We start from the raw sequence: 15319 nt of genomic DNA, 5'->3' as shown, positions 1-15319 counted from the left end.
TGTAGCTCTGTAACTTCTACGTGGAACTTTTGTATGTTTTCTATCTCCTTTTTGAAGCTGTCACTATGTTCGTTCATTCTTCTCCCATGTTATGTGAGCATTTTTATGACCATGCTTTGTACTCATTATCAGGTACATTGCTCATCTTCAATTCATTAATGTCTTTTTCTGAGGTTTTGTCTTGTTCTTTTGTTTGGAGCATATTCCTCTGTCTCCACACATTGCCTGACTCTGTGTTTCTTTCTATGTATTAGGAAAATCAACTCTCTGTCCCATTCCTGATGGAGTGGCCTTGTGTAGGAGATGTCATGTGGGCCCCAGAGGCCCAATCCCCCCCAGCAATCAGATCTAGGAGCTCAAGGAGTGTCCTCTGTGTGGGTTGCATGCACCTGTGGCTGCAGCTGGGCTGCAAGTGTAGCACAGAGGAGGCGGGGCTCTCAGTCGGGCTCCCACCAGCTCTGCAAGTTAAAAGGAGTGTACCAAAATGGTGGCTGCCAGCCCCAGTCGTAGCAAGGTGCCCACCAGTGTCTCCATCCCTGGAGAGAATCCCATCAGTTTCCTGCCTGTCCAGCAGGCGTTTTAAGAATAGTACGTGGGTCCATCCCTCCCATAGGGTTTAGGCGCTTTTCAAGTGGTGTTTTTGCACCAAGTCCTCGGGCGAGTGAGTCTGTATGCAAGCTCTTAAAGAGCAGGTTCTCCATTCCCTACAGTTCTTTGGTTTTCCCAGATGTAATCCCCATTGGTTTTCAAAGCCAGGCATTTTAGGGGCTCATCTCTCTAGTGCAGGATTTAAGGGTTGGCGTGCCTCATGTGGAGCACAAACCCCACACTCCTCTGGGAAAAGTTCTGTGTTTTTGAGATCCCTCCCGATTGTAGATCACCCACCTGGAGTGGGTTGTTGTGTCTTGTCTTGTCTTGTTGTTTTGGTGAGCCTGTATCTCTGCCTCTTACTGTCTGTCTCAATGCTGTCCTTTGATCCTCTTGTGGAGGCTCTGTTCCTCCAGTTTTCAGATCTTTTTCAGAGGAAGTTATTCCACATGTAGTTGTAGATTGTTGTTTTTGTGGGAGGAGGTGAGTTCAGGATCCTCCTACGCTGCCATGTTGAACCCCTCTTTCAAAGCAGTAGTAATTTATAAAACGAAGACTAATATAAAGACTTAAGGGCAAAATATTCTAGGGTGGAGTTAGTGTTAAAATATACAGTCTTTTGATTTCTGTCCTATTTGCCAAATCAGAAAGTAAAACAAAAATTTAAATGCTTACTAATTCACTTAAAACAACAATAATAAATTCATTGTATGTTAACATATTTGTTATTATCATACATGCATTATTTTTGTGAAAAATAGCCATGTGTTCTAAAACAAATGAAAAGTATGAGAGAACTTGCACATTTATGTAAATCTCTTTAATGTGGCTTAGAAGAAGACAGCTAGACCCTCATATCTACTTCCTTGTACAGTCTGACGCAATGTCGTGTGTCGCGTATCCTCTGGAAAACTGAGACCCCGTACATCACTGCCCAATAATTTCTCTGATGTCTGTACCTTAAAAAAATAAGTATACATTAAAGAAGCGCATTTTTCCCCTTTGGATAGTTCTCCAAGCCCTTAGAGTTTGCAGAGCAGAGTTCTCATTTTCTGTTTGCAAGAGTCCACAGTGTGAGTCCTCTCAGGACTGAGGGTGGCGTAGTGGAATGGAAAGATCTCTAGATTGGGAGGTGGTGGCAGAGCTGGGGATCGAGCCACTTGCCCTAACCAGCCTGTGACTCAGAATCACATCATTTCTCTGGGTCTTCCCTTCCTCATCTGTGAGTTTGATATAAAATATTTAAAACCACTTACAGCTTTAATCATCCATGACTGTCAGAAGTTAGAAGATTGACTTCACTTAAAAATGTGATCTAGGAATATTTGGGTTTTTTTAATTCTCAGGTTTTGTGTGTTTTTTGCTTTCTAGATGAAAGGGACTTTGAGGGTGAAGGATGTATCTTAATGTTGTACCTAGGAATACAAGCTTGATCTGTAGCTGCATTTTTCATTCTTTGCATTAATAATAGAAAAACCAAAGAAAATACTGTTATAAAGACTTAGAATTTTAAGTGATTTCACATGGCTGTGTTTGCTGGTAGAGATTTTTAGTGTAGATAAAAGCAATTGATTTTTCTGCCCTTCATCCTTTTCTGATGTAAACCAGTTGGTCTTGGGGATATACATTCCCTATTCTTCTTTTGCAGATTAACTCGTAAATATTTTTACATCCATTATTAGGTTATCAAGAAAATGGGACATTATCTCAAGATGAATATAACAGTACCAGAAGATTACATTGAAGGATTTATTCGGGCCAATAATACCTTCCTTTATCAGCTGGTTTTTGATCCCATCAAAAGGAAACTCGTCCCTCTGAATGCCTATGAAGATGACATTGCTCCTGAAACATTAAGCTACGCTGGGCGGTATCCTTTCTGAACCAGAATGGTAGACTTTTGCAATTCTTCCATATTTTTATGGTGATCTTTTAGTGAGACATTCAGTAAAAAGCTTGCAAACTGTTTTTTACTATCTTTTTTATAGCAAAATCTGTGTTTTGTTCATTTTAATTATAATGCTAATTTTCATTATAATGCTAGTGAAAATTTGGAGCAGCTTTTTGTTTGTAATCCTGAGGCTCATCTGTTATAACTTCTGATTACTTTGACTTGACAGAAACGTGTACCGAGTCAGTCACTTCAGGTACATATTCCAAAGGTGACACTTACGAGAACCCCTTGTGGCAAGCCAGCTCCATTTATTAGGAGGAGCATTCTGGGCATGCGAGTACACCAGTCGAAGATGCCCTTCCCATGGCTGCTGGCCATGTGTACCAGGTGATGCAGAGCCCTGGGTCACTTAGTGATGGCCAGGACTTTCCATTTCCCTTGAAAGGGGTGAGTGATGACCTGAGGCTTTGCTTCAGAAACACCAACTCCTGCAGTGACAAGCAGAGACTAGTAAACTGTGCCTGCAGTTTCGATAACGCAAATGTAGAAAGGAAGTGGGATCCGTTAAAGTCATAGACCTGAAGATTTTCCGTGATGATAGAGAACACTTTTCTATCTCATTACAGTAACATTTGTTTGGTTGTTAATAAAAAAGCATTTTTCCTTAATCTTACCAACCTAGGTATGTTGATGATTCTGTAGCTCTTCAAATAGCACTTGGAAATAAAGATATAAATACTTTTGAACAGATTGATGACTACAATCCAGACACTGCTACGGTAACATTTTAACGACTTTCTTTCAAAAGAGCACATTTTAGTTATGTCTCAGGAACCGTGACTAAAGACATAGCTTTATTTAGTAAACATCTTTTAAGCCTTTCTGTATCCAGGCACTATGCAGAGTGTAGATTGAAAACAACTTGATTCTAGAGAAATTATATCTCTTAGAATGTAGGTAGGTGTATGGGTTAATTTCCTCAAATTAAAAAGTGACCACATTATATATTATCACACCTTTAGACTTGAACATTTCATTTGAATATACCAAGTGTTTGTTGCCTTTTTTCTCATCTCACCCCATTCAGCCTCTGGCATTTGGCGTTGTTGAAGACCCAAACCTAGCAACAATACCCTTGGGAGTAAAAGCTGTTTTTTCACTCATTCACCATTTAGCAAATACTCCTAGAACACCCTGCTGTGGGTCTTTGAGCTCTTTCACGTTTTCCTCTCCTTTTTCCCAGTTGCATATCCCTCATGGCACTCTCCCACCGTGCTCTTGTTTCTGTTCATACTTTCATTCACACTCTTATCTTTTGTGTTATTTATTCTTTACATAAGTTCTTATGACTGATTACCTCATTTATGCAGACAGCTCATACATCTTTCACCCAGTCTCAAGTCTGTGCCCCAACCACATAATTCTAAATGTCTCTTGGATCGCTGCACAGCTGATTTCGTCTAACACTAAATCCATCCACAGTCAAAAGCAGACTCTTCATTCCTTATCAACTTTTCTTAATAACATTTCCTGTTTTTCTTTTTAGCACTTATTACTGTATAAATTATGTCTCTATTATTTTCTGATTCTTCCCGATAGAATGTAATCATAAAGGCAGGATTTTATGATCTTCACTGCTATGTTATGTTTACCATGTTTATTTGTTGAATGAATGAATGTCAGTTACATGATATCTTTCATTCTCTCAGACTAGAAAACTTAGAAATAAATTTTGGCTTCTCTTTCATTGCTAAGTCCTTTTGCTTCTTTTAGTTGTCTTTCTGGCTGATCGTTTCTTCTCTCTCATTAGCTTCTAGTCTGATCCAGGTCTTTTTACTCATTAATTCAGTCCTTTACTGTCCATTTATTAAGCACTGTAACAAACAGATTAGCTAGTGTTCTGGAATATAAAGAAAAATAAAATATAATCCTTGGTCATAAGGTACTCATTGCGTAGGGGAAGGAGATTATATATATAGAAATGTTGTAAGTGCTATAATAGAGATGTATTCTAGTCTCCATGGAAACAAAGGGCATGCACCTAATTCCACCTAAGGAGAGAATGCTTCATAATAATAATAGCAAATGTTTACTGAGCATTTTCTATGTTCTAAGTGCTATTCTGAGCACCTTACACATAGTAACTCATTTACTCTTCAACAAGCCTCTAAGGGCAGTACTATTATTCCCATTCCACAGATGAGGAAACAGTTAGAGAGAGGTTAGCTAACTTGCCCAGGTCACGTGTTTAATAAGCAGGGGAGCTGTGATGCCAAGCCAGGCTCTCTACTCTCCTTGTAGAAAAACTGATGTGTGTCTGGGTTTGCAAAGATTAGTGGGGAATTTCAAGACAGATGAGTGATTCCAGGCTGAAGAAATGGCATGTATGGAAGGGGGTAACACGTTAACAGAACTCTAAGTAGTTTCTTATGACCAGACCAAGAATGTCTCAGTGTTCACCAGGTAGAGGAACCAGAGTGCCTTAGGACAGAAAAAGGTGAACCTGGAGAGCATGGCCACTGACAAACCAGTGACCAGTGTACACTGAAAAGAAATCGTTATTGTCGGTTGAAATAAACCCAGCCTACCAAGAGAGCACACATCCGTAATGACACTAACCAAGAACTTCATGTTCATCAACTCAAATTACATAAACCTGGCACTCAAGTTGCTATTTCCTCTTTACTGTTTTCTCTGTTTCTAGAGCTTCTATTGACGTTGGATTTCTTCATCTTCAAATTTATTTTTTTTTTTTGAGGAAGATTAGCCCTGAGCTAACTACTGCCAGTCCTCCTCTTTTTGCTGAGGAAGCCTGGCCCTGAGCTAACATCGTGCCCATCTTCCTCTGTTTTATATGTGGGACGCCTACCACAGCTTGGCGTGCCAAGCGGTGCCATGTCCGCATCTGGGATCCGAACCGGCGAACCCTGGGCTGCCAAGAAGCGGAACATGCGCACTTAACCGCTGCGCCACCGGGCCGGCCCCTTCATCTTCAAATTTTGAACCTTTTCTATTTCAGTCCTGTCTTTGTCTTTTGTTCTCTCTGTGAAAATATTTTTTTAATTTTGTCTCTCAACTTTGCACTATCCACTGTGGTAGCCACTAGCCACATGTGGCTATTTAAATTAATTAACATGAAATAAATTTAAATTTTAGTTCTTCAGTTGCATTGGCCACCTTTCAAGTGCTTAGCAGCTACCATGTTGGACAGCACGGAACATTTCTAGCATTGCAGAAAATTCTGTTGAATTTTTAATTTCTGTTATCATTTTCATTTCTAAGGGCTCTTCTTTAATTGTACTTTTTTAAAGATTTTGTTTCATAGATGTAATCTCTTATATCTCTCTCAGAATATTAATTATAATTTCTTGAACATTTTCTTTGTTCTGTGTTTTTTTATGTTTTGGCCTTTTCTCTTCTGTGGCGAAGTCTTTCTTCTCATGTCTGGAGCTCGTTGTCCAGTTGTTCCTACTGGGAGAGGCACCAAGAAGTGCTGGAAGTGTGTGAGTGAGGGGCTGACAGCCTTGGGCTTTGCTCCCAGGGGTCTGTTGGTGACAAGCTGGCTTTGTTTTGTGAATTCCCCATGTGGCTGTGTGCATTTTGAGAGCAGGATGGGGTGAGTGAGTGGGGCAGGCCAGGGAGGGGAGGCAGCTTCCCGCCATTCGGTGTTTAGTCTTTCATTTGACCTCTGTGTTTAGGGACGTGGACCTTCCCAGCTTCTCAAGTGTGTGCTGTTTCTGTGTTACTGTTTCTGGGTTTATTTCAAGTGTCCAGTTGCTCTGCTTCTGAAGGCAGGTGGGTGTGAATTGACTGTATGGTCAGGTTGAAGATGAGGGCCAGGGGTCAAATCATCCTTTTGTCGGCCCTCCCCATGTTTATGGCCTCCATGGTACCTGGTGCCTTAAATCCCTGAGCCTTTCTCCAGGTTTCTGTATTTGGAATTGGCTTCTCATTGGTATTGTCTTCTGCAGAGCCTTGGGTTTGATCTCTCTTCTGCCAAGTTCCTTCGTTCCTTCTGTCTATACTGTTGTCTTCACGGTGGTTTGGAAGTTACACACATGTCCTAATTTTATTGCAGATGGAGATGGTGTTTCTTTCTTGCTCTTCTTGTTTTGGAGGATGACTACTGAAAGAAGGGACTGAAGTGTTTGCTATCTTCTCTGCACATTTGAATTATTGGTATTATAATTTCATCAGGAATGATTCTTAAGTTTTTCCTTTGCCTCAGAAACTCAAAAATAATTGGTTGTATTGAATATGTCCAGATCTGAACAGGAATGTTATGGCTCTTTAAGATGGCTATCCTTTATGAACACAAATCCTTATCAGATCTTTCCTTTCTTCATGGAGAAATTTCTCCAGGAACCATTAATTGTACATCAAACTAATTCATTCTTTTTGTTTATCTAAAACTATTTCTTCCCAGTATGATTTCCTACTTGCCTATTTCTCTTTTTTCAATAAAACCATCAGTGGGCTGTAATGCCATGATCTATACTGCTTAAGCTGTGTTTTATACCCATTCCCTCAAGTATTCTAAATTACCTTCCTTGTTAATTCTCAAAGTGTATCCTGAGTAATGTCACCTTGTTTTATTTATGTATTTCTACTTTTATCCTTTATTTAAGTAAAAGACTTAGATTCTAAGTTCAGGTGGGATTTTTGTCAGGTGGAATTCATGCCCTAAGTACCAACGTCTTTTGTACCTTTGTTAATTTTTCCCTTTGCCTCTCTTGCTCTATTAGAATATCATTGACTGGGGCCGGCCCCATGGCTGAGTGGTTGAGTTTGCGCACCTGCTTCCGCGGCCCAGGGTTTTGCTGGTTCAAATCCTGGGCACGGACATGGCACTGCTCATCAAGCCATGCTGGGGCAGCATCCCATATGCCACAACTAGAAGGGCCCACACCTAAAAAATACACAACTCTGTACTGGGGGGCTTTGGGGAGAAAAAGGAAAAATGAAATCTTTAAAAAAAAAAAAAGAAGAATATCATGACATCCTCCTAGCACATCATTGTCATCCAAAATATATTTAGTTATTAATTGTGAATAACTTATATTAGCATTAAAAATGATTGCTTACTGGCAACACATCCTTTCTCAAAGGAATTTTATGCAGCACTCAGTGGAGAACACAGTAGCTTTCTGGTTCTCTGTATTGCCCACTGAAGATGGTACCAAGCATGGGTCTAATAAAAACTAGTGTTTTGCAAATTAGATTGTTTTGGTTTGAACTCAACCATTTCTAGAGATGAGATAGTTAAGTACATGATTTTATGGTTTTAACTTTCAGGTGCTTTTTAAAGGGTAGGTAAATGACTATTTAGAGGCCTATTGTCAGATGATTATTAAGCTGATTAATACTGTGTTTTGAAATAATACTCAAATTTTAAAAGTGCTTTTTTTTCTGGCCACGTTTTGTCAAGTGCAGTTTCATTTCTTGCACTGTTCATCTTAGGAAGATTCATTTTATATTTCTTAGAAATGAGCCAACAAGGTTGCTTGACCTTCACTAGAAGAGAAACAGACCTAGGAATATAAGACATGATGAATGGAAAACTGTACAACCAGCAAAGTATGAAATGTTATTAGAGGACAGATATTTCATCAAAAACCGCTCAAAGGAGTAATTTAATTATTTCCTTATAGTTTATATTGATACAGAAGGAAATGGTTTGCCTGTTTTCCTTCTTCAAGTAACCTTTTCCTTTTACTATTTTAGCCTGCCCAATCAAGAAGTCATAGTTGGAACGATAAAACATGTCAGAAGTCATCTAATGTTAATAGCATTTGGCATAGGAATTATTGCCCTGGAGTTGAGCTGGATGTTGTTTCAGATGCTCCAAGGTTGAAGGAAAAGCCAAGCACTGTGGGCATTGAACAAGTGATTAGTGCTAAAGGGCTAAATCTTCCAAGGAGGTCATCCATTGTGAAGAGACCAAGAAGTGGTACGTATTTTGTTTTTGTGAAGTACTGGTGAGTCTTGGTCACGTTTAAGAAGTCTTTGCTAAACCCAAGATCACTAAGAGTCTCTCCTGTTTTCTTCTAGAAGTTTTATAGTTTTACATGTAGGCCTGTTACATATAGGCCTTCAATCCATTTTGAATTACTTTTTATATGGTGTGAGGTAAGGATCAAGTGCACTTTTTTTGTATATAACAATCCAGTTGTTCCAGCACCATTTGTTATAAAGATTGTCCTTCCCCATTGAATTGCCTTGGCACATTTGTTGACAATCAATTGACCATGTATGTGTGGATCTGTTTCTGGACTCTCTTATTCTGTAGCATGGGTCTCTTTTCCTATCTGTATGCCAGACACATGGTCTTGATTACTGGAGCTTTATAGTAAATGTTGAAATCAAGTGGTAAAGGTCCCCTAAGTTTGTTCTTTTGTGAAGTTGTTTTGGCTATTTCGTGTTCTTCACATTTCCATACAAATTTTAGAATCCACTTGTCAGTTTCTAAAAAGAAAATTCCTGCTGAGATTTTGATTGGGATTTGGTTGAATCGTATAGATCAGTTTGGAGAGAACTGACATCTTAACAATATGGAGTTTTCTGATCCATTTATTTAAGCATTCTTGAAGTCTTCAGCAGTGCATTGTAGTTTTCAGTGTACAGGTCTTGCACACCTATTGTCAAATTTATCCCTATATTTCAGATTTTTGATACTATTGTAAATAATATTTTTATATTTGTTTCTAGTTATTCATTGCTAGTAAATAGAAATACAATTGATTTTTTGTATATTAATCTTGTATTCAGCAACCTTACTAAATTCACATATTAGTTCTAGCATCTCTGGACTCTGTAGGATTTTCTATACAGATGATCATATCACCTGCAAATGAAGACAGTCTTGCTTCTCCTTTTCCAGTCTAGATGCCTTTTATTTCTTTTTCTTGCCTGCTGGAACTTGAGCTACAAGACTGAAGAGAAGTGCTAAGAGTGGAGTTCTAGGTATTGGGAAAAGGGTTTTTCACCATAGAGCATGTTTAGAAGTAGAAAGAATAATTGTAATCTCTTCCTTCTCTCTTCTTTCCCTCAGACATCCACATGAATGAATGAAAGTCTAACAACAAAAACAAAACAAAGCCCTTTGTAAACTTTTAGATCATGCTTTTATTTTTTTAATTAGGTATAGATTATTCATATTTGGCCAAAATGTCCTGATTCCTTATGAACCTAAATCTTTTTCATGATAACATCTCTGAACCTTTGTTTCCTCTTTCTGAAATGGGAATGATACTGCCTATTTCACAAATTTTTGTATACGTTGTATAACATATATCGGCCCCTGGTACATAGCAAGTACGCTATCCATATTAGTTCCTTCCCTTCTGCTGCCATCAAGATAGGCTTTTATGTAGAGAGCTCATTATCAGTAAGTTCCTCATGTCAGACTAAGTCTGCTTTGTTATAACTACCACTTATCAGTGGATTTTGTCCCCTGGGCACACACACAAACAAAAGAACAGTACGTTTTTTACCTCTTTTATGTGACAGCCCTTCATATATTTAGGGACAGCCATTTTGACCCTCCTAAATTTCTTTTCCAAGCTGAAAGTTCGCTATCTATCCAGGTTGTGCTTTGGATACTGTATGTACAGACTTTTAATAATTGTATAACTGTTACAGTGAGAAGTTGTTGAGATATGGTCTGCTTGCCATGGAGCACAGTAAATATTTAGAAATGTGCTATTTCAGTCCTGCATCCAGAGACTGCTTTTATTATTGCAAACTAAGATAGCATTGCTTTTATTAGCATTCTTGACATTTTGCTGCCATTTACTGAGTTTATAAGTTTATAAGTCTGGAAATCTAGAGCACTCTGCTAGAGACAGACCTCCTTTCTAACTGATAGTCGCCAGCGATCTTTCAGGGCTGTTCACCTTGCTGCAGTTCGGATAACTAATATCCCGCAAACTTTGCTCTACAGTGTCCACTAGGATAACGTGAGAGGCACTGAAGTGTCCTGCTCGGTTCAAGTTATGCTAAATCTATGGACTCCTCCGGGTAGCTTGTCCAACAGCATTAGCATAAAAAGAAAGTGAGGTGAGCCTGGCTTGGCTTCTTGGTGAAGCCTTGCTGGAGAGCCTACAATATTTGTTTTTTCCTCTTCTGTAAGGGCTCACAATTCCCTGCATAATAAACAATTTTCAGCTTTTGCCAGGGATCAAAATCAAGTTTACTGATGTATAGCTTTTTAAAAATCTATGCATTTTTAAATTTGAGGTATCATTTTTTTGTCTCTAGTATTTTGGTACCCCCAACCACTTCACCGACTCCTTAGAGAAGTGAGTGTTTACTCCTACATGAGTGGGAGCTGTTCAGACTGAGGGCAATATAAAGCACCTTAGTGCTTTCTCTATGGCCTCACCTATCTCAGGCTTTAACCCTTTGTATTGTTATTCTTATGATTTATTCTAATACCGTAGAATACATTTGCCACACAGCAGTCTTCTAGGGCCCATGGCTAGTAACGAGGATCAGAGCCAGAGCACAGATTACTTCCACTACATGGCGGTCACATGTACCTCAAAAATCATAAAATGTGGATGGTGTGCACAAATAGCTGCTGGTTTTATTTGGATACTTATTTAATTAATCATTTAAATTCAACATTAAATTCATCATACACTGACATGTAAATTGCCTTAAATTTTTTTACATTCAAAATTAGGCCCTTTAGTATAATGAGTGTATAACTTTACAGAATCACTTATGTTCTAAAATTTTGGTTTGTGTAATTTCACATAAATTGCACAAATAATTGACATTAAATCTTAGCTAACTTATGAAATTGTAAAGCACCGCTAAGGGAGTTTTTGTTTTTGTTTTTTTTTGACTCATCCTGGTATTTCCTTTTGTGATGCATAGTTTACAAAATTAATGGCCGAGCTCGTGGAGTCGTGGTTAAGTTTGCATTCTCCACTTTGGCAGCCCAGGCTTCTCAGTTTTGGATCTCAGGCATGGACCTACACACCGCTCATCAAGCTATGCTGTGGCAGCATCCCACATACAAAACAGGGGAAGATTGGCACAGATGTTAGCTCAGGGCCAATCTTCTTATCAAGAAATAAAAAAATAAGCCTTCATCTTTAGGACAATGAGACATGAACTGTGAGGTTAAGTCCAAATCTCTAACTACACGTGAAACAAAGAGTTACAAATAATTTTGTTTTTATTTAGAAGAGCTGTCCGAAGATGATCTGTTGAGCCAATATTCTCTTTCATTTACAAAGAAGACCAAGAAAAATAGCTGTGAAAGTAATAAATCATGGAACTCTTCTGAAACATCCCTGCCTGACCTGGTGGATGGAACTACTATTAAAAAAAGCTTAAGCACACCACCAACGACAAGAAATAAATTTGCAGCATTTTTACAGAGAAAAAACGAAGAAAGTGGTGCAGTTGTGGTTCCAGGGACCAGAAGCAGGTACAGTTTATACCTACAGAATGTTGTCTGTCTATTGTATTATATACTCCTGATAGTTATTTTAATCGTCTTGAGTAAACATTGAGTCTAGTGGGGGTAGATGTAGGACCTGGCTCAATCCAGTTACGGTCTTTATCACGGATTGCCTTAGTTCCACTGTTCCCTTGAGCTCCTGTTACTTCTGTAGTCTCTCCATGCAGAACCAAGGTAACAATTGTAGACCCTAGTACATTTTGCATTAGAAGAATTCTTTTATTTTGGGGAGTCCTCCACTTCTTTGTTTCTACTGTTTTAGTTTCTTTAAAAGCTAAATACAATTTTGCAAAGTGCCTTTATAAATATATTTAAGTAGAGATGACTAGTTCTAGTATTAATTGAGAACTTAGTACCATATTAGGTGCCAGGTTACAAAAATGAGACATAGTTTTTGTTCTTGAGAAGCTTGTAGTTTAGTTGGAAAAAGAGGTCCATAAACAAAATCTTTCCATACAGTGTGGTCAGTACAGTGATGAAAGCATGCATGAAGCGTTCTGAGGGCATTAAAGGGTCATCTAATGCCGAGTCACTGATTAAGAAGGGTGAGCGGGGAGGGACGAGGGCTAGGTGCCATTACCTAGGTTTATATGCCCAGGAGGGAGAAGCAGACGAAGAATGGAACCAGGTGCCTTCCCAGTGGAGTCAGCAGCTTGGGCAGAGGCGTTGGGGTGAGCAACAGCGTGGCGCATGGGGCAGCTACTCGCTGTTGATCACTGCTGTTTTTACTACCACCAGAATTTAAGATGGGGAAAGGATGCTGAGGGAGCAGAAATAAGCAGGAGGCCAGGTCATAGAAGGCTTTAAGCAAGCTACGGAGCTTGTAGTCTTGGGGGTGATGGGAAACATTCAGAGGGTTTTAACCAGGGGATGGGTACGACTTGACTCCTGGTTTGCATAGACCACGCTGAGCACACTGTGAAGAATGGACTGCAGGCGGCCAGATGTGGATTAGAGAGGTCAGTGAGGCTGTTGCCATAGTCCCTGTGAGCGACAATGAGAATTTGAAGAGTCAGTATAACTTTGGGGTTAGGAATTTGGACCCTGGGAATGGACCACCTGGATTTAAATCCCGTCCTGTTTACTCATAGATGTTTGACTCGGGCAGGTAAACTTCTGGGGGCTTCACTTTCTTCTTTTTAAAAAATGGTGCTAACAACCTCAGGATCCTTGAGAGGATTAAGTTATTACTCTAAGTAGAGTGCCTAAAACAGTGCTTGAGAGAGGACACACACACACTATGAACAGCTCTTATTTCTTTGCCTGGATGGTGGCACCACAACCAGAAACAGGAAGTGTAAGTGTCAGAAGTTATTTAGGCGTGATATAGGAACTCTAAGAAAAGGAAAATTGATCAGCCCTGCTATTCCTCTAGAAGACTTAGAATGGATATTTTTTGTTTTTCAAGTTTAATAAACCAAGCTGCAGCCAATTTTGTCTCATCATGATGGTGGGAGATGGGCATGCAGGAGTGAACGACTGGTGACCCCTAAGCCTCACTTCAGGTGGTGTTTCAAACCCCTCTCCCGTGAGTCTTCTCCTGTCGACTTTTCTCAAGGAAACAGTCGCAGTACAATTAAATGGTCATTTTGACTCTTCTTTTGCGAGTCACCCTCATTAAAGGTGCTTGTTAACAGTTGACTGATGAACAAGTAGGCTGCGAAAGATGGGAAATAGCGTTCTAGATGATATATGCTGATTAATAAGTTCTAGAAAGTCGACTTCCCTCGCTTGGAGAAATTTTTGGAACTTGTGTTTCATTTTTCCACTTGGGCGAAAATAGAGTTTCTTTTTTCTTTCTCTTGGTGTTTATCTGTTAATGAGAACACTGTCTCTACAGATCTTGCCTGTTTAGTCATTGTAGAAGCTTAATGAGCTCTCCGTCTGAGGCTCTATATAGCTGCTTTATGTAGTTTTGTTAGATGGTCCCCTAGTAAATTGTTCAGAGAGTGCATTAAGACATGCTTGGAGAAACCATTTTTTCTCTGTCAGCTTCCTGTGAAATAATAATTGGGAGTAAGTCTTTGATGTATAATTTTCTGATCTGGGTTATATAGCAATATCTAATAATAACTAGATATTATTAAATTCATTTTCTTAGCTAATTTTCAAAGTTCTTTTTATGTGTTCGCTTATTCCTCATAACATTTTGAGATATTTAGATTTGGCGTTATTTTCTCATTTTGGGCTAAGAAATTGAGGCTCTGAGAGGTTAAGAAGCTTCCCAAGGGTCCTATAGTTAGTATTGATGATAAGAAAGAATCCTCGTCATAGTTGATGTGGTGGATTGAAGGGAGCACACAGTCTGATAGGCTAGGACTTAAATCCCCAGTCTGTCTTCTGGTGAGCTGCCTTATCTTTCACACGCCACTTAACTTCCCTGAGCATATTTCTTTAGAAAATATGGACCATGGTATACGTAAGGCTGTTCTTAAGACTAGTAGGAGTTATGCATATCAAACACCCAGCACATTGCCCAGTCATTAATATATATGCAAGTATTCATTACCACCCCATTCTTTTTAATATAAAGCAACAGGAGGTATTAAATATGCAGAAGATTGTCTCCAATCTGTCTGCATTTTTGCAAGTCTGTTTTAAGTCTTCATTATATAGATACTCATCCTAGAAACATGCCAGTTTACTTTTTGAGATCTAGAAATATAAATATCAGTTGAGTAACACCACAGGCTGGTTGATTTTATGACCTTGCCACTGTCACTTCTCTTAGCGATGAAATAATACATGCGAAGATAATTGGAAAGCATAGGGGTTATTATTTACTTAAAAATGGATTATGTGATCAGATCTAGGAGCCCACTTTTCTGCTCAGTGAAGAACCTGGCAAGACCTTCCTTCCATGTTCTGCTTTTTTCCTGCCCTGTACCCACACACCTCAGCTAGGCATTTGATGAAAGGATAGAGAGGATTTCTGTTCCAGCATTTAGTAAATATTCTGTTTATCATCTTGGACTTGGACTAATGCTTATTAAGAAGGTAAGTTCTCTTTAAGTTTCATATTTATCATGTACTCTAGGATTCTGTTTTTCTCTTCTTTTTTTTTTTTAAGATTAGCCCTGAGCTAACATCTGCCACCAGTCCTCCTCTTTTTGCTAAGGAAAACTGGCCCTGAGTTAACATCCATGCCCATCTTCCTCTATTTTATATGTGGGACGCCTGCCACAGCATGGCTTGACAAGTGGTGCATAGGTCTGCACCCGGGATCCGAACCAGCAAACCCCAGGCTGCCAAAGTGAAGCATGCAAACTTAACCACTGTGTCACCAGGCTGGCCCCTCTAGGATTTTCTTTTTAAACCTAAAAACCCTCCTTGAATACAGCCTCCCCAATGATGGTACTGAT

At 39.2% G+C, this 15319-nt stretch overlaps 1 protein-coding gene across 6 annotated transcripts in view; it reads left to right on the top strand.

The window, feature by feature from the left end:
* EXO1 (exonuclease 1) overlaps nucleotides 1-15319 on the top strand; it is a 41603-nt gene that overhangs the window by 15582 nt on the left and 10702 nt on the right. For 4 of the 6 annotated variants that reach the window (XM_070601990.1, XM_070601988.1, XM_070601991.1 and 1 more), the window contains 4 exons: nucleotides 2271-2458; nucleotides 3165-3261; nucleotides 8207-8432; nucleotides 11678-11924. In XM_070601990.1, the coding sequence (XP_070458091.1) occupies nucleotides 2271-2458; nucleotides 3165-3261; nucleotides 8207-8432; nucleotides 11678-11924 (758 nt within the window). The remainder of the gene's footprint in view (nucleotides 1-2270; nucleotides 2459-3164; nucleotides 3262-8206; nucleotides 8433-11677; nucleotides 11925-15319) is intronic. The other 2 variants (XM_070601989.1, XM_070601987.1) reach the window with 1 other exon arrangement.

This window comes from Equus przewalskii, chromosome 31 (assembly GCF_037783145.1).
Source record: "Equus przewalskii isolate Varuska chromosome 31, EquPr2, whole genome shotgun sequence".
Classification (NCBI taxonomy): domain Eukaryota; kingdom Metazoa; phylum Chordata; class Mammalia; order Perissodactyla; family Equidae; genus Equus; species Equus przewalskii.
This window is presented reverse-complemented; position numbering and strand designations above follow the sequence as displayed.